The 26,549-nt window shown below is 41.9% G+C and overlaps 1 protein-coding gene across 1 annotated transcript; it reads right to left on the bottom strand.

Moving 5' to 3' along the window:
• Positions 1-1,587: 1,587 nt before the first annotated feature.
• On the bottom strand, positions 1,588-26,434 carry LOC124261904 (E3 ubiquitin-protein ligase MARCHF6-like). Its single transcript, XM_046696268.1, is given in 23 exon segments — positions 1,588-1,659; positions 6,081-6,188; positions 7,570-7,751; positions 8,181-8,250; positions 9,253-9,471; positions 10,031-10,214; positions 10,400-10,446; positions 10,448-10,501; positions 10,857-10,907; positions 11,589-11,792; positions 12,336-12,450; positions 13,160-13,269; positions 15,178-15,236; positions 15,438-15,489; positions 16,491-16,523; positions 16,886-16,947; positions 17,458-17,620; positions 19,165-19,318; positions 21,305-21,377; positions 21,762-21,905; positions 22,773-22,846; positions 23,724-23,820; positions 26,400-26,434. Coding segments are annotated over 23 exon segments (2,352 nt in total). The 5' UTR covers positions 26,425-26,434.
• Between the last annotated feature and the right edge of the window lie 115 nt (positions 26,435-26,549).

The raw sequence follows: 26,549 nt of genomic DNA, 5'->3' as shown, positions 1-26,549 counted from the left end.
AACAACACTACTGACTCCTCAGACAAAAGACACATTCATAATACTAATAATTATCATCATATGTACAAATACATATAACATGTACATTAATTACTGAGAAATCTTGGCAAATTTCTGTTTAGGTATCACTGAGATGGTTCCACAAACATGATTTCAAAACAGATGAAAATAGTACTTGTGTTTCAATATATTACATATTCAGTCTGAATAGTACATATCTGATTGAAAATACACTACTCAATTTGAAGACCACACGATTCTTTCGTATGACTGATGTCAGGTGTGGAAAGAATCACATGGTCCGTAACGTCTTTTTGATAGTTTCACAATTCTCCCCTGGTCAAGACAGTACTGATACAAATCAATACATGTTTTGTTCAAAGCTGGAAAAAGGTTCAATCTACCATTTTAAACATTTTTAGACACCTGTGAGTTACGAAAAATTCAAATATTTTCACAATAGTTGTGTCAGATAGAACACAATTTGTGTTGAAATGTAAACATCTTGAAAATAATAGTATTGGTGTAAAAATTATTTAAATGCATCTCAGACATTTCGTTTCAAACTGATGAGGGGCAGGGTCTTCATCCTTAATTAAATTAAATTTGGGGGGTCCCACTGATCTGATCTTTTTTCATGTGGGTGACTAATAATGTCTATATCTTGATCAGATGACAACGAATACACAATGCTGGGGTAAACAAAAAATAAAGAGAAAGGAAATGTCCTCACCCTGCCCACGCCAAAGGTAGATCTTTTTGTCAAACTAAATTAAAGTAAAAGACAATGCTGTAGTATATTTAGTCAAAGTAAACAAATTTTCTCATTGTGCCTCGGGGCAATTTTGGATGAAAAATAATAAAACAACTATACTAGTGTGTTCATACTTCCTAGACGCCTCCATCACAGGACATTTTTGTGAAATTCACGGAGTGAACCACCTTTGAACTGTGGTCTGCTCCATGATTATGAATTGCTTTGAAAAGTTCTGTGCATCTATGAATTTTATAATCAACAACCCTCAAAGCAATGAAGACCTTAACACACTCAAACCAATCACAGAAACTCTGAAGGGGCTGCTTCAACACCTTTCTCTCACTGGGGCAGGTTATCGGTATCAATCATAGAAATCGATAATCATTAACTAAATATCGATCAAATATAGATAAATATTGGAGGAGTAACTTTGAGCAAACATGCCAAAACATTCTGAAACAAATGAACATAGATCACATCACTGGCAAGTGGTGACATGTTTATGCATGGATTACTAAAAGAATAGAGTCCTGAACAAAATTTAGAAGAAGCCCATGAATGAATACCTATCTGTATTGTGTGAGTAAATTAAAACTTCATTCTGTCACAAACGATTACATACGATACCACTGATAACACAATTTTCATATCGATAATCAATCATAATTTTTATTAGTGACGATATTTCAGAGTATCGACCATTTTAGCCAGCACTATCTCTCACCATAGCAACGAGTAATTAATGTATATATTTTGCTGAACAGAACAATTTCATGTAGCCATATGTTTTGAGCCATGAAATATCAAAATGTGATACTTGAAGCATGAGATCATACACGAAAGAACCTCTCCAAAATAGAAACTCTTTTGTCCAGAAACCCCAGCTTCCGAGTAATTTCTGTCTGAAACATGTACATCATTAGATTCACCATAGATTCACATGTCTGGGGGGACACGGAGGCTGTATCATGTGAATGTAAGGCTTTCCCTGTCAAACTATTCATACAAGTGTGGACATGATGAAGGTTTTGAGATGGCTGTTATGTAGCATGTTTTTGCCCAAAGCTCTGAATTCTGAGTCTGGTTTTAAGCGATGTTCACCAACATTCCAGCAACATCAAGAACGGGACTCCAGAAATGGTCTTCACACATCATCCCCACATGGTGATTTAAACAAGGGCCTTTATTGTGTCAGAGAGCTTTCTCACCATCAAACAAACCAGAAAACTTCGCCTACACAATATATATTATTTTTAATAATTTCTGTCTGTAATGTTTTCGGGAAACAACTAAAATATTATTCATGTTTTAAAAGTGTTGAAACAACCCCTCTCTCTATCACACCTCTGCCATATACATGACTACAGCATCCAACAAATTGCACAAAACACTGACACCTTGCCAACAGCCACAATGGCTGCCATCTCTCAGACAGTCATACCACAGGAAGCCAGAGTTCCCACAAAAGTTGTATGCCTTTTGGATACTCTAAAACACCCTCTTTCTTCATATATACAGTAAAAAGTGCATACTGTTTCATTACTTAGGTCCAAACTCAGGACTCCCGTGGTGAAACTGTAGCAAGTGGATGGACATGTTTCCATGACAACAATGAGTGACAGCAACCAATGGATATCTCCGTAACAAAGAAACTGACAGCTGCATTAACCAATCATGTTGCTTCTTGTTCTGGGGAACTTGTATGTGAATGAAGCACGTTGTTCAAAGGATCGTAATTTACCAATCTTTGACCAACAAGGTATCTGAAAATAAACAAGTTTGTCTTAGTGAATTATTTAACACATTGTATGGAGAGGATTTACAAACATGTTACTACTGCTCCTCCTTCAACTACAACAACTGCTCACACTATGACTACTTCCTCCTCTGCTACTGTTGCTCCTACAACTACTGCTAATGCCCCACTACTACTTCTTCTGCTACTGCAACAGCCCACACTACTACTTCTTCTTCTGCTACTGCAACTACTGCTACAGCTCACACTACTACTACTTCTTCTGCTACTACACAGCTCACACTACTACTTCTTCTTCTGCTACTGCAACTACTACTACAGCTCACACTACTGCTTCTTCTTCTGCTACTGCAACTACTGCTACAGCTCACACTACTACTACTTCTTCTGCTACTGCAACTACTGCTACAGCTCACACTACTACTTCTTCTGCTACTGCAACTACTACTACAGCTCACACTACTGCTTCTTCTTCTGCTACTGCAACTACTGCTACAGCTCACACTGCTACTACTTCTGCTACTGCAACTACTACTACAGCTCACACTACTACTACTTCTGCTACTGCAACAACTCACACTTCTACTTCTTCTGCTACTGCAACTACTGCTACAGCTCACACTACTACTACTTCTGCTACTGCAACAACTCACACTTCTACTTCTTCTGCTACTGCAACTACTGCTACAGCTCACACTACTACTACTTCTGCTACTGCAACAGCTCACACTACTGCTTCTTCTGCTACTGCAACTACTGCTACAGCTCACACTACTACTACTTCTGCTACTGCAACTACTGCTACAGCTCACACTACTGCTTCTTCTGCTACTGCAACTACTGCTACAGCTCACACTACTACTACTTCTTCTGCTACTACTGCAACAGCCCACTACTGCTTCTTCTGCTACACTACTACTACTGCTTCTTCTGCTACTGCAACTTAACTACTGCACACTACTACTTCTCTTCTTCTGCTACAGCCCTCACACTACTGCTTCTTCTTACTGCTACTGCTACAGCTCACACTACTACTTCTTCTGCTACTGCAACTACTGCTACAGCTCACACTACTACTACTTCTTCTGCTACTGCAACTACTGCTACAGCTCACACTACTGCTTCTTCTTCTGCTACTGCAACTACTGCTACAGCTCACACTACTACTTCTTCTTCTGCTACTGCAACTACTGCTACAGCTCACACTACTGCTTCTTCTTCTGCTACTGCAACTACTGCTACAGCTCACACTACTACTTCTTTCTGCTACTGCAACTACTGCTACAGCTCACACTACTACTTCTTCTGCTACTGCAACTACTGCTACAGCTCACACTACTACTACTTCTGCTACTGCAACAGCTACACTACTACTTCTTCTGCTACTGCAACTACTGCTACAGCCCACACTACTACTACTTCTTCTGCTACTGCTACAGCTCACACTACTGCTTCTTCTGTTACTGCTACTACTGCTACAGCTCACTACTGCTTCTTCTGCTACTGCTCTACTGCTACAGCTCACACTACTACTACTTCTGCTACTGCAACAGCTCACACTACTGCTTCTTCTGCTACTGCAACTACTGCTACAGCTCACACTACTACTACTTCTTCTGCTACTGCAACAGCTGCTACACTACTACTGCTTCTTCTTCTGCTGCTACTGCAACTACTGCTACACTCACTACTACTACTGCTTCTGCTACTACTGCCACACTACTACTACTGCTTCTTCTGCTACTGCAACTACTGCTACAGCTACTACTGCTTCTTCTGCTACACTGCTACAGCACTACTACTTCTTCTTCTGCTACTGCTGCAGCTCACAGCTACTACTACTGCTACTGCTACTGCTACAGCTCACACTACTGCTTCTTCTGCTACTGCAACTACTGCTACAGCTCACACTACTACTACTTCTTCTACTGCAACTACTGCAACAGCTCACACTACTACTACTTCTTCTTCTGCTACTGCTTTAGCTCTTCTTCTACTACTTCTTCTGCTACAGCTCACACTACTGCTTCTTCTGCTACTGCAACTACTGCTACAGCTCACACTACTACTACTTCTTCTACTGCAACAACTCACTACTACTACTTCTTCTACTGCAACTACTGCTGCAGCCACACTACTACTACTTCTTCTACTGCTACAGCTCACACTACTACTACTTCTTCTACTGCAACAACTCACACTACTACTTCTTCTGCTACTGCAACTACTGCTACAGCTCACACTACTACTACTTCTTCTACTGCAACAACTCACACTACTACTTCTTCTACTGCAACTACTGCTACAGCTCACACTACTACTACTTCTTCTACTGCAACAACTCACACTACTTCTTCTGCTACTGCAACTACTGCTACAGCCCACACTACTACTTCTTCTGCTACTGCAACTACTGCTACAGCTCACACTACTACAACTGCTGCTGCTACCACTACCGCTCACGGTCACCAGTTTGATCACCAGCTGCTGAGAGTACACCGACACTCTTTGTCCAGGTACCCAATTTCCCAGTGTATTAAATCTCCACTCTACTTCTATAAATACCCTGGACCGAGTTGCCCCATAAACTTAAAACTCCAGTCATCCTCAGTGAATCCATGACCAGATCGTTTTATACTTGAATCCCTCATCAAACAACTACCAATCAGACATTCTGTATTCATCTCTTGAGCCCTACAGTGGGTACCCATGGGGGGTCAGGTAAGAGAGGTCTCAGTACCCAGGTAGTACATTCAGAGTCATCTCACAGTTACTCACCAACTTAGCCCTTGTAGCACTAACTTACTATAGAATTATATCACACCCAAGACCCAGTCACCAATTAAAATGCCTCTTCATGAAGTAGCACAATTGATTAATACATTCAACAGAAGCAGATGACCAATCTTTACACACAATGGTTTACAAGATCCTGGGTATCGTATCATAGGAGACAGGAGACAAGACACACTGGAGAATCCAAGCTGATATTCATGCTGTCTGGGTATGATGATAAGCCATCAACCACGTCACAAATACACCACAATAAGCGATATTCCAACAATGTAAAAACAGTGTAAAAACAATCAAATCCAGATCAGACAATCCAGCACACACACACATGACAAGGACCAGGCACAAGGAAGGAATGGACACAACACAATGGCACACACACAACGACACAGGAAAAATAAACGAATCACACACCCAACACAGAATGGACACAACGAAGACAAAATGTGGATGGACAAGGCACAACGGACACAACCCAGGATCAAGGAAAATGACACTGCACAATGCACAACGCAACACAAGGCACAAAAATGGACACAGTGGACAAAAATGGACAAGGCATGGACATAATGGACAGAATAACGGACCACGTAATGGAAAAATAAAGGACACAGTAACGTGTGGAGAATAACAAGGAAAATGGACATAAAAATGCATGGAAAAATGGAAAAATAAACATGGACAGGAAAATGGACAGTGGACAGGGACAAAAATGGGAAACCTAGTGGACAAGTGGTGGATGGAGTAGTGGAGGAATGGAATGGATGAAATGACTTGGTGGAGGACATGGAATGGAACAGTGGAATGGAACGAACGGAGAAGGCCCAACAAGAGGGGCACCATCCCGATGAGGAGACCCGCGATGAGGAGACACTTCAAGGCCTGCAGCACAAGGAATACATATATCATGTACAGTCTATACATGTGGACAGCACTGTAAGACCATACAAGTCCTTTTGGCGACAGTAACAGTTAAAATCTCAGAATAAAAGTAGGTCGTCATCATCAATATCATCATCACCGTGTTTTTTGCCATCGTTGTCATCATCATCATCATCATCATGATAACAACAAAACATAATGTTGCCAATAAAGCACCACCCTCCACGCACAAGGTGTATGGAGAATACTGTAATATTAATTATCATCCTGGTGAGAGGAACAGTCTCCACTTGTTTTTAATTCTCAACTCCCCTAGGATCATACAACCCATGCTGCCTTGTCAGGAGCTACAGAGTTAACAGTCACACTGTCATCTCATTCTTTCATTCTCCGCTCCCCTAGGAGCATATAACCCATGCTGCCTTGTCAGAAGCTAGAGAGTTAACAGTCAAACTGTCATCTCATTCTTTCATTCTCAGCTCCCCTAGGAGCATAAAACCCATGCTGCCTTGTCAGGAGCTAGTGAGTACACAGTCACACTGTCATCTCATTCTTTCATTCTCAGCTCCCCTAGGATCATACAACCAATGCTGCCTTGTCAGGAGCTAGTGAGTACACAGTCACACTGTCATCTCATTCTTTCATTCTCAGCTCCCCTAGGATCATACAACCCATGCTGCCTTGTCAGGAGCTAGTGAGTACACAGTCACACTGTCATCTCATTCTTTCATTCTCAGCTCCCCTAGGATCATACAACCCACGCTGCCTTTTCAGGAGCTAGTGAGTACACAGTCACACTGTCATCTCATTCTTTCAGTCTCAGCTCCCCTAGGATCATACAACCCATGCTGCCTTGTCAGGAGCTAGTGAGTACACAGTCACACTGTCATCTCATTCTTTCAGTCTCAGCTCCCCTAGGATCATACAACCCATGCTGCCTTGTCAGGAGCTAGTGAGTACAGTCACACTGTCATCTCATTCTTTCATTCTCAGCTCCCCTAGGATCATACAACACATGGTGCCTTGTCAGGAGCTAGCGAGTACACAGTCACACTGTCATCTCATTCTACCAGGCACCAATATTACTGCTGGGTGAACAGAGGCATATCTCAGACAAAGTCAGATCCACTCTCATTCAAGTGAAGTATCGCATTCACGATAATATGTGTCCAGGGATGACTAGAAAATTGGCAGATGGAGGTGCTCAGTAAAACTAAGAATAGAAAATAAAATCTGTTTTCAGAGATTGAGTGGTAGTGAACAACCATTGTTCAAACATCGATGAAACTCAAAACTTTCAATGATAACAACATCACTTTGTGCCCCTATGGTATATACACCGTATCGGCACAGTGTTGCAGTATGATACATATTTGCTCACCAACAATGCCCAGTTTTTCAGTTTGGTGAAGATGGCTGCTGATCCTTGAGGTATCCAGTTATATAGGACTGTGCTGATCCTCAGCATCAACCAACACACGTACAGACCACACGCTGCTGTGTACAGCTCGTGGATCTTCGCATCGCCCATCCATATCGACATCAACCGCCGACCTACAAATACTGGACACAAACAAGTCAAACATTAATTGTTTGACATGCATTTAAAAGAAGATGACTGATAGCAATGTACTGGTAGACACAATTTATGAATGACAACTAATTTGATGCAATATTAGAGTGTCATTTCAGATTTGGCCTTATTCAGCTGCAAGCAAGATATGCTCCACTCCACTGCTCCACTCGACTCAGATAACAATTTTGCAGGTCTCTCAGTTAGATTGTTACAGTGAGTGAGTGAGTGAGTATGGTTTTATGCAGCTTTCAGCAATATGCCAGCAATATCACGACGGGGACACCAGAAATGGGCTTCACACATTGTACCCATCAGGGGAATCGAAATCAAGTCTGTAGCATGATTAAGATGCTTTAACCAAAAGGCTACCTCACTGCCCCTGAGATTGTTACCAGACATGAAGCCTGTGAACGTACCTGGAAGAACAAGTGAGACAAGACTAGCACCAAACAGCGTCACACACATGAGTACTACCAGCAAGATGACCTGAAACACAATAAAAACCCGTCAGATCTCAAAAACCAAGATCACCTAACAAGTGTGCTTCAATATCATCAATTCAATATATATATATAAGAACAAAACTTCTTTGTCATGGATATTTTCTATTCCTGATTGTACATTAATCTCTATATTATATTACTTTACAAACGTAATCCACATTTCAGACATTTCCTAATTTGGGGAAATAATATTTGAAACTATGAATACAATTCTGGTGTGATACTGCTGCAGTTGATACAGAGTTATCTGCCCTTACTGGAAGCGTTAGGCAAGAAGTAGTCTAATCAGCATAATAAAAGTAGTGCCTTTTTCATACCATGTAAATCATTTGTGGTGAAGACAGGTCATTGAAAATACAGGAATAGTCAAACATCATTGTGATAAGAAAACAATAGTGAAATATTTCATGTAACTGATAATTGGTTGACTATTTTTGAGACAGCATAATCAGTAACTTTGTTATTTTGAATGTTCAATTGTTCCTTCGTTAGTGAGTAACTCGTTCGTTCATTCCCTGTTCTAATCACTGCAACAGTGGTGTATATTATATTCCTTTGACAGAACTGTACTGTGATTGTGCGATGAATAACGGTTACTGAGAAGTGTGACCACAGGGTCATATCTAATATGGCGATACTATTCTCAGAATATCATTTGTGTAACATGATATATGCATGTCCCTCTGTGTGTTGGTTTGTTCTTGTTCATCGCTGCACTCAGCAATATTCCAGCTATATGGCGGCAGTCTGTAAATAATCGAGTCTGGACCAGACAATCCAGTGATCAACAGCATGACCATCGATCCAATTGGGATCCGATGACATGTCAGCGAGCCTGACCACGTGATCCAGTCAGCGCGTCTTACGACAAGCATAGTCAGTGAGCCTGACCACGTGATCCTGTCAGTCACTTCTTACGACCAGCATGGGTTGTTGAAGACCAATTTTAACCCGGATGTTCTCGGGTTCCCTCACTGTGACTCACCTTGACAGTAAAGAGCGTGGGTCTGATGTAAGGCTGGAAACCAGTTGGCCCTCCCCCTTGGAGCATGGCTTGGTGTGCCGCACCCAGACCCTCCCCTGGAACCTGCTGGGGGGGCTGGGGTGGGGCTGGGGGAGGAGCACCTGCTGCTGCAGCATTGTCCTGTGCAGGAGGGGGAGGAGGAGGAGGGGGGACAGGGTGATCTCCATGAACAACCTCATCCTGCAACAGAAGTATAAAGTCATTAACTCATGGATTGGTTGTTCAACGAAACAATATTCCGGTGGCATGACATGTAAATAATCAGAGGCTCGCTGACTTGGTTGCCACATGTCATCGGTTCCCAATTGCGCAGAGTGAGTTTAGTTTTATGCCACACTCAGCAATATTCCAGCTATATGGCGGCGGTCTGTAAATAATCCAGTGGACCAGACAATCCAGTGATCAACAGCAGGAGCATCGATCTGCGCAATTGGGAACCGAATGACATGTGTCAACCAAGTCAGTGAGCCTGACCACCAATCCCATCCTGCTACATGATGCTGGTCTGTAAACAATGGGAGTCCTATGACCAGACTATACAGTGATTGACGTCATGAGCATCTATCCATGTAATTGGGATACTATGACATGTTTCCACCAAGTCAGGAAGCCTGACCAGCCGAATGGTTAGCCAATTCTAACCTCGATCTTCACACATTATTCTTCTACACTGACCTTGAAGATACAGGGGGTAATCCTAAAATTCTACAAGGTTGAGAAATGAATCTGTGCCACTTACCCCTTCCTGAAACTGTATGTCTCCGATGAGATACGACCGTAGACTGAGGATGTATGCTACCCCCAGCGTCCACCCTCGCACGAGACCCTTCAACCACAGTCTTGTGTGTCCCTGTTCCAGCAGTGCCGGCAACACCACCTGCAGCAGCAGCAACTCCAAGGACAGCTCACTCACTGGGGCATCACTACAACACAAGAGGTACATGTCAACACAGGGGTATCACTACAACACAACACATAGTCTGTCCTTGAGGGTTGGAGTAACATATTTCCAGATTTCATCAAAAGGGTCAATAACTCTGCTGATATGACCAGGGATCAAGCTCACATGAACCTAGGTCACACTGACATCACCCTGGGTCACACTGACCTGGAGAGCATGACATGATATGGCAGGAATGTTGGAAACAGCTTTCGGGATGACCCTCACTGGCAGCCATAGCATCAACAGCACTGTGCTGCCAAATATAATCTGAAAACAAAGAAAGAAAGATAGAAACAGAGTTCAAGTTATGTCTGAATATTCTAAGTTGTGGTTTTCATTTTCTTCATAATGTTTAAGTATCACTGTTTACACTGCTGACATTCTGTGTGATGCTACAAAGTAGGATGTCTCAAATCAAATTCTTAACCTTTACTGATTTTTAATCACTAAATGCTATCAGCCTTGCTTCATGGGACAATGCTGTGGTCCTGCTGGCCACACAGATGTGTTGTCCCATCTATCCAACCTGTAGGCAGGCAGTAGATTGTTGTACAAATTCTCACTAAGATAATGTGCATTATTGAGCGATGAATGCTGACTGTATGAAGGGAGGTGAACTCACCACGGACGCCACAAATCTGCGGACATGTCTGTACACAGGTAGATGAATCATCTGAAACAAAGCACATCATACCTGTACCAACATCCGCAACAACACTAGTGGTGATCTGATTAATTGAAATAATCCAAGATTGGTCGCAGTGACTAAACGACCAAGCAATCGAACATGTTTTCTCATAATCGAATGCAACCAATCTTGGAACACATGCTGCATCAACAATATTTTTCACAAGTGTGCTTTTGTCTGTGTCATTAAATTTACATGTCATAAGCACAACAAGCTCGTTCCAAGATATGATTGAATATATCTTAAAGAATCCAGGAAATCTGTGTTCCTAACATACTAATAATCCTTTAAATATGCAAAATTTGCAAATGGATTTTGTTTAATTTGCCAACAACAAAAAATTACTACGTTTTTTCTTTATTTTTTACAAAGACAACAGGAACATTTGATAAATGATGCTAACCAATTATTTTCGATGATTGATCGGTTGTAATGGACCAATCATCAATTATGAGATTTTAACCAATTCCCAACACTAAACAACACTACTTACACATGTACACACTTCATATCAACTTACACACATGCTACACAAGTGTGCTATGGTCATATGAAAAAATGACCAACAAAAGGCCACATGTATTGATAGCAAACACAACAAATCCATGACACACACCCCCAAATCCAACCCCAAGGCCTGTGACAAAGTTTGTGAATTTCTCTAACCTCTTGTATGGGGTTGAAGTCGGGGTCGTTGAGGTTTCGGAGGAACCAGAGCACCCCCGGTCGCAGGACCTCCCGGAGCAGCAGGATGAAGGATGCGGAGTAGAACACATACACCATCCCCACCAACCAGTGGATGAACATCGACGTTCCGGGTGCCAGGTGGAAACTCGTCTTACGATCTTTGAGCGTTGCATCAAACATTGACTGCAGAAACAGAGGAGATATTTAGCAAAGGAAAACAAACTGTACCAAAAACAATCATGATGAAATAAATTGACTTATAAATATTGAAGTCATTTATAGAACAGATGACAACAAGAAATATTGGTCTGATCATTGCTGGTTTCTCTCTTGCGAGAACCAGGCTGAAGGACTGACTGAGTTTGGTTTTACGCCGCTTTTAGCAATATTCCAGCAATATCATGGCGGGGGACACCAGAAATGGGCTTCACTTATTGTACCCATGTAGGGATTCGAACCCGGGTCTTCGGCGTGACGAGCCAACGCTTTAACCACTAGACTACCCCACTGCCCCCCAGGCTGAAGGAACATTTAAACAAACAAAAGAGTATAACTGCCCCAATTTCTTGGATGATTGCATATGTAGTGCATACAAACACAAGAAGTACTGATAATTAACAGGAAAGGGAGTTTACTCTTAAGTAAAATGTACAACAGACTTGTATCAATTAGTTACATTAAATCATGTTCTAAACCCTCTTTTCTGAGGGTTTCTTCAATACTCACCAGAGAGCAGATATCCAGCCACCAGCCACAGATAAGTGGAAATACCCCTATCTCCACGACAACCAGCAACTTCACCTTCACCACCACGTAACACAGGCCTAAAACACGGCGGAACCTGGGACACAAGTAATACATTGTCACGGCGGAACCTGGGACACAAGTAATACATTGTCACGGCGGAACCTGGGACACAAGTAATACATTGTCACTGTGAGTCTACAGACTGTCACTGAATAGACCGATATTGAGGTGGTTGAGGTGGTTAAAATGATTTTATGATACACTCAGCCAACTTTTAACGACAAGGTCTGGAGAATCCTGTGATTGATATGATGAGCACCACTATCTCAACAGGATCTAGGTTATAACAATAGGAATACTTTAAATCCTGTAGAGATTTATCAACAACATATTATATATAACTGAATACAGTTTAAATAATCGGTAAGACTACAGAATACCGGATACCTTCCGCCATTGTTGAAAGCACAAGAGTTTACTTTTGGTTGGGGTTAGGGTTAGGGTTAAGGTGACGTGACACTAAACAATATGGCTGGCGGGTATCTGGTAATCTGTAGGTGTACCAAATAATCCCCCCAGACTTTCTTGACTGTTGTCAAGAAATAACAAGCCATACTGGCCATCACAAAGAGGCAAAAGGTACTATTTTTGATAAATTTCATTAAAATCAGATCCCTGTTCTCACTAGCACTATGCAAAGATCAAAGGATATCCCATGTCTGATATAAGCAATGAAGACAAATTTATGGATAACAACTTTTTAAGTTTTGTACCGTCCAGCAGGAATGTAACATGAAACTCACTTTTTCAGCCGGGCTACAGAACACATGACATAGAGCGCCAACAAGGAGAGTGCAATCACCACGTAGCCAGTCAGTGTTGTCAGCAAGCCTTCAAAGTGGGACGACATAACCTGGAAAAGTGATTAAGTGTGTATTTAGTGCCATGGTCAACAACATTTCACAAATCCACTGCACCTGTTCACATTACTGAAATGTATTACCATTGTAGTCATTGTTCATGGCACCAAATGACTGAAAAACTCATAAAATATCAAGGGGTGAAGAGGCCCGATTGTAACAAGAAGTGTAATTCAGAGTTACCTCCCTTGAGTGTTGATAAACAGGACAGATATGATCACATGTGAAGTTTCAGGATGGTACATTTTTTAGAAGGCTGATCATGCTATCTCAGAATGACACCAAGGCAATTGTTGCAATTCCTATTTATTATTAGAAAACGCTGAATTCCTGCCAGCTTCCAATTTCAAGAATGAAGAACATGCCTCTTTCAAGACAAGTGACAGTGACAAAAGGCTGGACATTCTTCTGACTTCATACTATTGCTGTGACATATGTGTCTTACTGCATTGCTTTTGTGAGATTGTAAACTTGAAAGTGTGCATTTCAGTATAATATATTAATCATTTGATCACGTCTGGTTATTTACTGATTTCTGGTTAACCCTTGCATATCAATTAAGAAATCACCTAGTAACAATTGGCTGTACAGGATTAGTACAATCACAAGGTCACAGTATGTTCACATGATACTGTAAACGTATTATATTTCGCGCAGGTTTTATTTTTGCGCTTTTCGCGAAAAACGTTTTAGCCAAAAATTTATACAATTGCTTGAATAAACCTGTCATTCATTCAGTCTAGCCACGCTTTGCCCCCGAGTTGTTACCATAACACATCAAGTTTGAAGACAGAAATCTACGGGAATCTTAAAATGACGACTGATAGTAGCATAAAGAATCATACTTAACTGTCGCTGTAATGGATTTCCCAAAACATAATTAAATAATGAGCCAAATCCCATTGCCAATTAGCTTAAAACAGCAAAGTGTGTTGTGGTTTCATGCCATGGAAATTGGTCACATACAGATGGTTTGATACAAAACAGATTACCATGAAACGACTCGAAAGAAATAATACAGCAGTATTTTATTTATTCATTAAGATTATATTTACCAGTACATCATGAAGCGAATAGTCACTTAACACTCAATCATCTCATTCACAACAACCCGGCGCATCAGAAGTGTTTGAAATCTCAAAGAGCTTCATATACAGTAGAAGTTAATTCGTCAGATCGTCAGAATTCGGAACATAAGACTGATGTGTTTTTCATCTCTTCCGTGAGTAAACGGATGACTGTGTACTAGTATATCGCACAGATAGGGATTTCCTGTGAGTAAGCAATAAACGCCGCCTGACAGGTTAAGCCACTCTGTTTGTTTTCACTGCTATTAGTGGCGGCCAAAGAGACAGCTGGCAGTTCCGGCAATTACTGATTGCACGAATAATTGACCGCGCGATGTAGTCTAAACTGTCAATTCTGCGAAAATTGCACCACGAGAAAATAAGTACGTTTACAGTATTTGTCATGATTTGACTTCTGCATGAGAAACATGGGCCTGTTTGAAATTTAACACTGCATTCTGCAATATCCTAGCTCTGTAACAGGGCTCTGTCCATACACAAGTCTGGATCAAACAGTCTTGAGATTGACATCATGAGCTTTTAGCAATCTACTTTTCACGGGATACAAAATGACAAATTGTGCCACACCTAGACCCACGGCCCGGCAGAGAGAATGACCATCCATATCTGTGCCTTGAGTGAGTGAGTGAGTGAGTGTTTGTTTTACAGGGATTTTAGAAAAATTCCAGCAATATCAAGGTGGGGAACATCCGAAATGGGCAATCAAGGGATATCGAACCCGGACCTTCGGCGTGACGAGCTGACACACCACGCAGACCCCATCACCCCTAGATGATTTTAACCACATCTACATCTTAACTGAGGTATACTTACAGCATCATCTGCTTTCAATCCCACAACGGTAAAATGCCCAATATGATATGGACAGAAAGCTGAAACACAAATGCACAGTTTGACATCAGGCATATCCTGAAAAGTTCTAAATCATTGGGTGTTATACGTGAGGCAGAAGTATAACAGCTATAGCATCTTATCCAGATGCATGATGACAGCAATGATGGAGTTCTATATGTTTAGGAGACAGCCATCAGTGTTCTTGCATCAGTATTGATCTTCAACATGCATGTACTCACCGAAGACGAGAATAAACAGAGTGTTGAGTGAGACGACCCAGAACACATGTTCCTGCAACCAAGACATTGTGTTGAAACATTGAAGAATGTACAGCAATGATACTCACTGTCTCTCACTCACTCACCCAGCCACTCTCTCTCACTCACTCACCCACTCATACCATTATATATATGAAGCTAATATTTCTACAAATTCAGAATTAGTCTCTCTAACACACTTGTATGATCAAACTCACAGATACAAAGTTAACTGTTAGATCACTTAGGGGATAACTAAGCGGAGCCGATATAACGTTAAATTTGCGGTTATATTACCACCGTTATACGTCCCCAATTCGTCACACACAGTACAGTTATCCCCATTCAATTCAACCCATTTTATGCTGTTTTTTCGTGAAAGAAATTCATTATTTAAACCAGGTCAAAGTTCCTCTAGGTCAAAGGTTAATCATATCACTCCTTGAACTTACACCATCGCCAGAAAAAGTAGTCCCTTTTCAAACTACACATGTTTATTATGTGCACACAGACTAAATCTGACAATGATGAATTGATCATAGTATTATAGATAAAATGGCCGGAATTATGATGAAACAGCCTTCAAGTTACAGGAATGAGCGGCCCTCTGATTCCTCAATTACGGGCCATTATCAGCTCTGTTGTCAAATGACGTCACAGGAGGTGACGTCACGCTCCATAATGACGTCATAAATCTTGTTTCATGATCTAACATTGTTGGGTCAAGAGCCCGTTGCGAGTAAGTTGTTTGAACTTAAAATTAAATTTATGATACAGTTTTGTCTTTTTAAACACAAATTCCACCCATTTTAGCTGGATAGGGGAGTTAAATGACCTATGGCTTCAGCAAATGACAATGTCCTGCAAAGCAGCGTTACCTCAATAGTGTAGGGATACATTCAAAGGTTTTGGTGAATTGGTTTTCAAATTGTGACCGTATATGCTGATTATACGGTCGGAAATTTATAGCATTGACCAATCAGAGCTCGTGTTACATACTAAGTTGAATTAGAATTACAAGTTTCATCAACTTACCAGGAACACCAAGGATCCATCCAGACCAAGCAGCTGAAACAAACAGACTGACAAATCACTAAACTGTTCACCACAGATGAGCTAAGATTCCAAACTAAAGCATAACAGGAAAGAAAGGGATATTTTTAACAGAATATTTTCCTAAATTCGAAGGTATTTCAACATTGCAGTTTAACATCTGCTTCTGTGTTGATATAAATCTAAGCACTTAAACGTTTACTTTTTGTTGGTCCTTTTACCAGTCAAACATTAGTCACCCAAACAAAGAAATAACATTAAAATGAAGATGGAAGTTGTTGATTTCCAGAGGATACTGGGCAATTAAGGCCAATTAATGATCAACAAGCTACCAGGCTCAAAATGAACAAAGATGGCAAAGATGGAACCCTGCCTACCCTTTCCCATGTCAGCTCCTCAGCTGCGCGATCCCACTCGATGGGGTTCCAGTTGTTGTCATCTGAAACAGTGAGTGAGTGAGTGAGTGAGTAGGTGAGTGAGTGAGTAGGTGAGTGAGTGAGTGAGTGAGTGAGTGAGTAGGTGAGTGAGTGAGTGAGTGAGAGGGTGTGTGGGTAGGTGAATGAGTGAGTGAGAGGGTGGGTGAGTGAGTGAAAGGGTGGGTGGACGTGCGAGTGAGTGACAAGAATAGCGTGCATAATGACAGATTATAAATGCTAAACAAATTGTTCAAATTTAATGAAAGTTCACTAATTTATGAATTTTCAAAGTGTTTGCCAGTTAACAAGATCTCATTTCAACTGTATCGGGATACGATTTGTATCATACCCATAGTATCAGGATGTATAGTATCATACGATGACCTGACCTCGTTACACCTTCACTGTCCAGACACATGTAAGGACGAAACAGTCTGATCAGCAGGCTAAGATGAATAATACGCTGAAGGGCCTTCTGGAGGAAAGAAAGACAGAACTAACTCCCACCCTCTTCTGCAATAACAACTCCTCACCCTGTGCAACATTGTTGGCGTTCATCTCTCCTTCAACTTCTTCTTCCCTGTCATCGTCACCCCCAAGGTTGCCAGGGTTGCCATCATTCGGATTGACTCCACCTCGGTTGCCACCAGCAAAACCACCAATCAAATTATTCATGGCACCTCCATCAAGGAAGTTCTGAAACAAGTCACAATGTCACAGATTCAGGGTTACCCTTTGTTACAAACCTCAATAAATTGTCAAACATACCTATTATTGAAAATAATGCCACACCTACTGTCCACAGTCCCTACCTCTTTGTCCCCACCTGATGCCACACCCCTGGTGAGTCAGGCGGGGTGCCCTCTGTAACCCGCCTGTCTGCCACACCCTAGGATCCACATGAGTACCATGCCCAAGTTTCCAACTACCCTCTGTCCCCCACCTAGCTGCCACAACCCAGTATCTACTTACCCTCTGTCTCCCACCTATCAGCCACACCCCAGGATCCACCTACCCTCTGTCCCCCACCTGTCTGCCACACCCCCTGTCCACCTACCTCTGTCCCCCACCTAGCTGCCACAACTCAGTATCCACCTACCCTCTGTCCCCCACCTAGCTGCCACACCCCAGTATCTACTTACCCTCTGTCTCCCACCTGTCTGCCACACCCCAGTATCCACCTACCCTCTGTCCCCCACCTAGCTGCCACACCTCAGTATCCACCTACCCTCTGTCCCCCACCTAGCTGCCACACCCCAGTATCTACTTACCCTCTGTCTCCCACCTGTCTGCCACACCCCAGTATCCACCTACCCTCTGTCCCCCACCTAGCTGCCACAACTCAGTATCCACCTACCCTCTGTCCCCAGGAGCTGCCACCCCAGTATCTCTGTCTCCCACCTATCAGCCACACCCCAGGATCCACCTACCCTCTGTCCCCACCTGGCTGCCACACCCCAGTATCCACCTACCCTCTGTCCCCCACCTAGCTGCCACACCCCAGTATCTACTTACCCTCTGTCTCCCACCTATCAGCCACACCCCAGTATCCACCTACCCTCTGTCCCCCACCTGGCTGCCACAACCCAGTATCTACTTACCCTCTGTCTCCCACCTATCAGCCACACCCCAGGATCCACCTACCCTCTGTCCCCCACCTGTCTGCCACACCCCAGTATCCACCTACCCTCTGTCCCCCACCTGGCTGCCACAACCCAGTATCCACCTACCCTCTGTCCCCCACCTGGCTGCCACACCCCAGGATCCACCTACCCTCTGTCCCCCACCTGGCTGCCACACCCCAGGATCCACCTACCCTCTGTCCCCCACCTGGCTGCCACACCCCTGTAGCCACCTACCCTCTGTCCCCCACCTGGCTTCCACACCCCAGTATCCACCTACCCTCTGTCCCCAACCTGTCTGCCACACCCCAGGATCCACCTATCCTGTCCCCCACCTGTCTGCCACACCCCAGTATCCACCTACCCTCTGTTCCCCACCTGTCTGCCACACCCCAGGATCCACCTATCCTGTCCCCCACCTGTCTGCCACACCCCAGTATCCACCTATCCTGTCCCCCACCTGTCTGCCACACCCCAGTATCCACCTACCCTCTGTTCCCCACCTGTCTGCCACACCCCAGTATCCACCTACCTTCTGTCCCCCATCTGTCTGCCGCACCCCTGTAGCCACCTACCCTCTGTTCCCCACCTGCCTGCCACACCCCAGTATCCACCTACCCTCTGTCCTCCCCCGGGCTGGTTGTCCTGCTCCAGCCAGTCAGGCCCTCCCCCGTGCAGGATCTGTTCCCGGAGCCACACCAAGCTGATGAAAGCACACAGTGTACAGGTCACTACAAAACAGCCCTGGAAGCAGTCTGATGCCAGGTTCTCTCTGAAACACACAACACCAGTGTATAGAAAGTCATTTAATAATGAGGCCACATATTGATCACAGACCACTAACAGACAATCACTATGTTTACCAGCATACACACATACAAATAGTACTAAAAATAATTAGCTCTGTACAGTGATATCATGTATCTTAAATGTAGGGCTATGTATTTCTATATTTATCAACAAGCATGGGTTGCTGAAGAGCAATTTTAACCAAATCCTTCATGGTGCTCATAATTATATTACTGCATTGGTGTCTTGCAGTACAAAAGGGTGAGTGAGTGAAAGCGGCAGTACTGGTGAGTGAGACCTGTAGTACTGGTAAGTGAGACCTATAGTACTAGTGAGTAAGACCTATAGTACTTGTGAGTGAGACCTGTAGTACTGGTGAGAGTTGTAGTACTGGTGAGTGAGACCTGTAGTACTGGTGAGTGAGACCTATAGTACTTGTGAGTGAGACCTGTAGTACTGGTGAGTGAGACCTATAGTACTTGTGAGTGAGACCTGTAGTACTTGTGAGTGAGACCTGTAGTACTTGTGAGTGAGACCTGTAGTACTGGTGAGTGAGACCTGTAGTACTGGTGAGTGAGACCTGTAGTACTGGTGAGTGAGACCTATAGTACTGGTGAGTGAGACCTGTAGTACTTGTTAGTGAGACCTGTAGTACTGGTGAGTGAGACCTATAGTACTTGTGAGTGAGACCTGTAGTACTTGTGAGTGAGACCTATAGTACTGGTGAGTGAGACCTGTAGTACTGGTGAGTGAGACCTGTAGTACTGGTGAGTGAGACCTGTAGTACTGGTGAGTGAGACCTGTAGTACTGGTGAGTGAGACCTGTAGTACTGGTAAGTGAGACCTGTAGTACTAGTGAGTGAGACCTATAGTACTGGTGAGTGAGACCTGTACTGGTGAGTGAGACCTGTAGTACTGGTGAGAGTTGTAGTACTGGTGAGTGAGACCTATAGTACTTGTGAGTGAGACCTGTAGTACTTATGAGTGAGACCTGTAGTACTGGTGAGTGAGACCTGTAGTACTGGTGAGTGAGACCTGTAGTACTGGTGAGTGAGACCTATAGTACTGGTGAGTGAGACCTGTAGTACTGGTGAGTGAGACCTATAGTACTGGTGAGTGAGACCTGTAGTACTGGTGAGTGAGACCTGTAGTACTGGTGAGTGAGACCTGTAGTACTGGTGAGTGAGACCTATAGTACTGGTGAGTGAGACCTGTAGTACTGGTGGTGAGTGAGACCTGTAGTACTGGTGAGTGAGACCTGTAGTACTTGAGAGAGTGAGAGTGAGACCTATAGTACTGGTGAGTGAGACCTGTAGTACTGGTCAGTGAGACCTATAGTACTGGTGAGTGAGACCTATAGTACTGGTGAGTGAGACCTATAGTACTGGTCAGTGAGACCTGTAGTACTGGTGAGTATGACCTATAGTACTGGTCAGTGAGACCTGTAGTACTGGTGAGTGAGACCTGTAGTACTGGTGAGTGAGACCTGTAGTACTGGTGAGTGAGACCTATAGTACTGGTGAGTGAGACCTATAGTACTGGTGAGTGAGACCTGTAGTACTGGTGAGTGAGACCTATAGTACTGGTGAGTGAGACCTGTAGTACTGGTGAGTGAGACCTGTAGTACAGGGCCCCGTTCCTTAAAGTGATGAGTGCTACCTGTAGTAGTCTATGTTAAAGTATGTGAGTTACGATCACCTTAGCGCTACGATCGCTTTGAGGAACGGGGGCCTGGTGAGTGAGACCTGTAGTACTGGTCAGTGAGACCTGTAGTACTGGTGAGTGAGACCTGTAGTACTGGTGAGTGAGACCTGTAGTACTGGTGAGTGAGACCTGTAGTACTGGTGAGTGAGACCTGTAGTACTGGTTAGTGAGACCTGTAGTACTGGTCAGTGAGACCTGTAGTACTGGTCAGTGAGACCTGTAGTACTTGTAAATGAGTCCTGTAGTACTTATGTGTGAAACTTACGTAGACAACATGTCAAGAGGAAGCGTCAACAATGAGCTCACGGATCCTGTGAAGAGGCAGCGATAGATACGACCTGCAAAAACAACCAGATCAGGCTTCGATAACAATATAATCCAAAACACATGGAAATAGATGTTCAATCACACCTGTATGTAGTCTATGAACAAGCCATGTTCATAGCAACTCTCACAACACAAGCAACACACAGATTAAATGCTATAATGGTATATTAGATGTATAGCAACCTCAGATGTTATCAAAGCCAAAAGAAAATAGTGCAATGTCATACATCATGCATATTTAATATGGATGAAGTCTTTGCATTTTCTGTGCCCTTCAGCATCTCACATTAGCATGATGTGTTCTTGTACCTACATTTTACACTCAAACCTGTCAACTTGGGTGAATAATAAACAATAAAAACACTGTTTTTGTTTACAGAACTAATGTAACTTACATGCTGTGAGCGGCACGACTCCGAGCCAGGCAAAGGCCACCAGGGTGTAATGGAACCAGTATCGGACAGCTCGCGCAATGCTCTTTAACAGACCACTCACAATGTCTTTGATAGGAAGCCGCTTCGGCATGTCTGGCGAGTAAACTGTTGACAGAAGATTTCACAGTCTGATTCAGGTACACAATACATTGCTTCCATAACACAACACTACACCTATATGTGTACACCATGTTCATTCATCACCTACAAATACCTATTTCCCCTATGCTATTATAAACCACCGAATCAAGCACTGGACTGGTTCCAGTAACTTCCACCGAGAAGGAAGCCAGTGACACCCAGGAATACTCAGTGTTTACCATGCAAAGATGATGTACTGAGGGACCCATTACATTGTAGCATCTCATACATGATTGTCACATCAGCTGATTAAAAAATTTACTCCCCACAGAATTATGCCGCTTTTGGCAATATTTCAGCAATATCAAGGTAAGAATGGGCTTCACATACTGTACCCATTTGGGGAATCAAACAGTGTAACAAGCCAAACTTTCTCCCAGGTCAAACCTTCCCCAGGGAAACTTTGACCTTGGCCAAACTTTCCTCCCTTAGGCTTAATCTTCCCCATGGAAAGTTTGTTCTAGGCCAAACTTTCCCCACCCTTGAATCAACTTTAAAGGCTATTTCTTTCCCAACCTTGTTCTCGTAACAAAAGGGGAGATTCTGGCCTAGCTAGGCTATTTCTTCCCCATCCTTGTTTTCATGTTTATGTTCATCTTGAAAAAGTCAGAAATGAAAACAAGACATAGCTATTCACGTGGACACATTGATAAGATATTCATGTTGATGTCAAGTTCCATTAACAATTTACAGGTCATCTTCATATATAACTGGAATCAACATGATCAAGATATATCTTATTATATTTCACATCAACATTTATATGCAACATTTATTTTACACTATAACATTACTAATTTCAATCAAATTGAAAAGTCAACATTTGCTTACTTGGTGTGAATGCAAATTTGTGTTTGCATAATTCACAGTATTCTTTACGACTGTATTTCAACCACTGAACAAGACTGAAAGAGGAAAAAAATGGGACTTATTAACAGTACAAGTCAATGTTAGTCATTCATATTGTCTTCACAAAACATACACACTACACACAGCCGAACATGTAGAAGCATCAAGCTGAAAAACTGATTTTCTATCTATTTAACTCAATGTTTCTATGAATATATCTCAGTAGAAATAAACATTAGGCTGTTTCGTGATGATAAAGACAAAACACATTTAATCATTTACTTCAGACCTTTGGATATATCAATCATTCAATGCTTATATTAGTAGGTGTTTCTTGAACAACACACACATGGAATGTGTCACTATGTATCCCGTCAATGCCCTGAGGTACACATCCAAACAATGTAATGGCATTCGTTCAAATACTTCCTTACACTTCCCCTAAATATGCTCACACCCTGTAAATATACAGTAAATCATGAAATTAATGCGAGCGGACATTCTCCAACCACGCAGGATCATTTTGCGATCTTTGCTCACCTTTTAATTTGAGCAAATCCTTTGAACAGAAGTCTTTCAAGTTGGATTACGTTTTTAAATGGTGTCATAAGACAAGTACTGGCAAGCAATCACGAGATCAAACATGGCAGCATAATCAAAACATCGTCAGCTCATTTCCATTCATTGCTTAACAAGCTCAATTCAGGTTATTTGGTAAATAACAAGTGTGAAACTAAAAGAAATTGAACAACATCAAACATTAATCACATTTAATCATCAGATTCCTGAGCTCTCATTAATTTCACGACACATTTTAGACTAGACCCTCGCACTCGCATTAAATTTGTGATGCATTAATTTCAATGCATGATTTACAGTAGTTTCAATACTCCATGATAATTTTTTTTGTTTAAAATAACCAAAAACACGCACCAGTCTTGATGGATGAACTTGATACTGCCCATACACACACATGGATGATAGAGGGGTTTGTCAGGGGTCCCTTCACAGCGACACACCCGACATATATCTGGAAAGAAAATAACACCAAGTTTGATAAATCGGAATGAGTAAATCAGTATGAACACGATAAAGCATAAGGTTCCACTTCATACCTCTGACTTGCCATGTGATTACAGTATTCAGGCATACTGGTCAAAATAGTTTATAGCCGGGAATAATGAGTGGATGGTGCAGTCTAGACTAGTGACATCACAGGGGTCAACATGAGGAATGATACATGTCTAAGCATTGCATCAAACCAGACTGGGGTATACATACTCAACGGAGCATACATACACTGAATACCCAAAGGAAATCATCGATACCCAATGTGAATAATTACTGAAGGCTTAAAAAAGGTATCTGGTGCCCTGAATTTTCTCATTATGCTCTTCTAATATTGACCTACCACTACCAGCTTACTACTTTGATAAACAGAACATGTACAAGTAATGGTGAGTGACTTTAGTTTTACACTACACTCAGCAATATTCCAGCTATATGGTGGCAGTCTGTAAATAATCAAGTCTGGACCAGACAATCCAGTGATCAACAGCATGAGCATCAATCTACGTCAAGCAATGGTAATACATCTTGTCTCCAAAACCTGATACATGTGCAGCAAACTAACATGATTTTGTTTTCATACTGTGACTAAACACAAGAAATGAGAGCATTAGGCCTGAACCTGGTCAGAATTTACTACATGGATGCTCAAACCCTTATTACCCAACCATACTCGAGTATCTGCTCAAGATCTCAAGAGTTGGGTACAAAATGTCTGACATGTATTTTACCGGAGCCAGGGCAAGCCATATTTAGAAACACAAACAAAAATTAAATGATCATGCAAACACTCAATAATAAAATGTGGCTATTAGCAATTTACAGAGAATCCACAAAGTTGTATTGTTATTATAATTTCACTATATATCGTACCTGTGGGTGTCCAGCCTCATACTACACATGACCTGCCCAACCCAAGATGTGTCCCAGCCACAAGGAAAATCATAATTACACCTACATCCAAGGTTTTACATGACCCGTGATTCCTGCGTATTTGACGCAACAATTTTGTAAACGACACTCAAAATATTATCATACGAGTCAAGCTTGACGCAAGTTTTATGGGTTGCCCTCACAATTCAGTTCAATAACAATTGTTCGATGATAGTTTGACTTTTACAGAGCTGTCAGATTATTCCAGAGATCTCAGAGGAGACAGTAATCCTGGTTGTGTGAATTGAACAATGCTGTAGTTTCATTTGGTGGTGTGATATAGACAGTTACATACTGAGAATGATTAACACAAAGAAATATTAAAATATTAAAATAAGTAAAAAAGTTTCAGTTTCGCTGAGTTGTTGTGAATGTTAATTAGGAAGTGTTGAGTTGTTTTGATTGCAAAATACTGTGTGTATATTGAAGTGTTTTCTTAAGAAGTGTTTTCTGCTACTTCTCTGCTGGTCTGCGTAGCTGAATGTTGAATGGGTTTTCGTCACTGACAATACTTACCTAATATATATATTTTAATTTCACCAAACTGAATTTAATATATTAGCGGCCTATGATTGTTGGAACTTGTCGGACGTGAACCGCTGTGAAGCATATTTTATTTTCATCACCGATCATACTTACCTAATATATTTTATTTATTTCACAAAATGCAAACACTTTTCGTTTACATTCAAGTCATAATATCGATTTTCATCATCATTGATGTTGAACTTTCCCCATTTTATTAACGTCTACAAATCCACTGCTCAATCTGACTACGAATCCACCAGATTTCCACGTTTACGAACCAGTCTGGTCTACGAATTCACCTACAGCCTTTGAGCAGAAGACAATTACACATTTCCTAAGTAATGTCCCACATTTTCAGTCTATTATTATTTTGAGGACATTCTTACACAGAAGTGCTGTTATGATTCACTCGCATATTCGGGAATCAAAATATTTCCCTTCATGAACTTAATTCTATCACTTGAATCTAATATTGATGAATTATTTAAACACAATGTTATTACTTGAATTTGGGTGTTATTTATCAAAGTGAAACATTATATCCAAGCCAGGAAGGATACCAGTCAACACGCTTACAAATATTTGATCACACACTTCATTAACACAATAATACAATATTTTACTCAGAGTGGGTCTCACTAAAACAATTGCGATAATACTAGATCTATAGGCAACATTTCTGGAACCATATACAAATACGCCCGAACCATTGAATCCATTACTGACAGGAACTGATGAAGACAAATCACAGCATTAAAGATGTTGTGCTAGTCTGAATTTTATGAATATAACCTTATCCCCGTATTTCAACTGTAATAAATAACGACAAATACAGCCTTTTTTCAATCAAATAGACTGCTACGTGCTGCTTTTGCAGACATTTTGTCACCAAACAAACATAAACTTTCCGCTTCGCACCACCATCAGGTAAACAAATATGTGTTGGATAACAATGGATCGTGTATAAGTAGCTTCCACATACAGATGAAAAGCAGATACTGTTATATCCGGATATTTCATATATATACATCAAATTATCCAGATTGCAAGTTAAATAGCGAAAATAATGGTAGATTTTACCTGGCTGTCCCTCTTGGTCATCCATATTGGAGGGAATGTCGTTACGCCGTTACCCAAGGAGAGATACAGAAAGCAGCATACTGATTTTTGGAACACGTTTTATCTTTATACATGATCACTAGTATAAAAATGTAACTTCTAGTCTATCTA

This window comes from Haliotis rubra, unplaced genomic scaffold, assembly GCF_003918875.1.
Source record: "Haliotis rubra isolate DU_JTF1 unplaced genomic scaffold, ASM391887v1 Scf815, whole genome shotgun sequence".
Taxonomy (NCBI): Eukaryota; Metazoa; Mollusca; class Gastropoda; order Lepetellida; family Haliotidae; genus Haliotis; species Haliotis rubra.
This window is presented reverse-complemented; position numbering and strand designations above follow the sequence as displayed.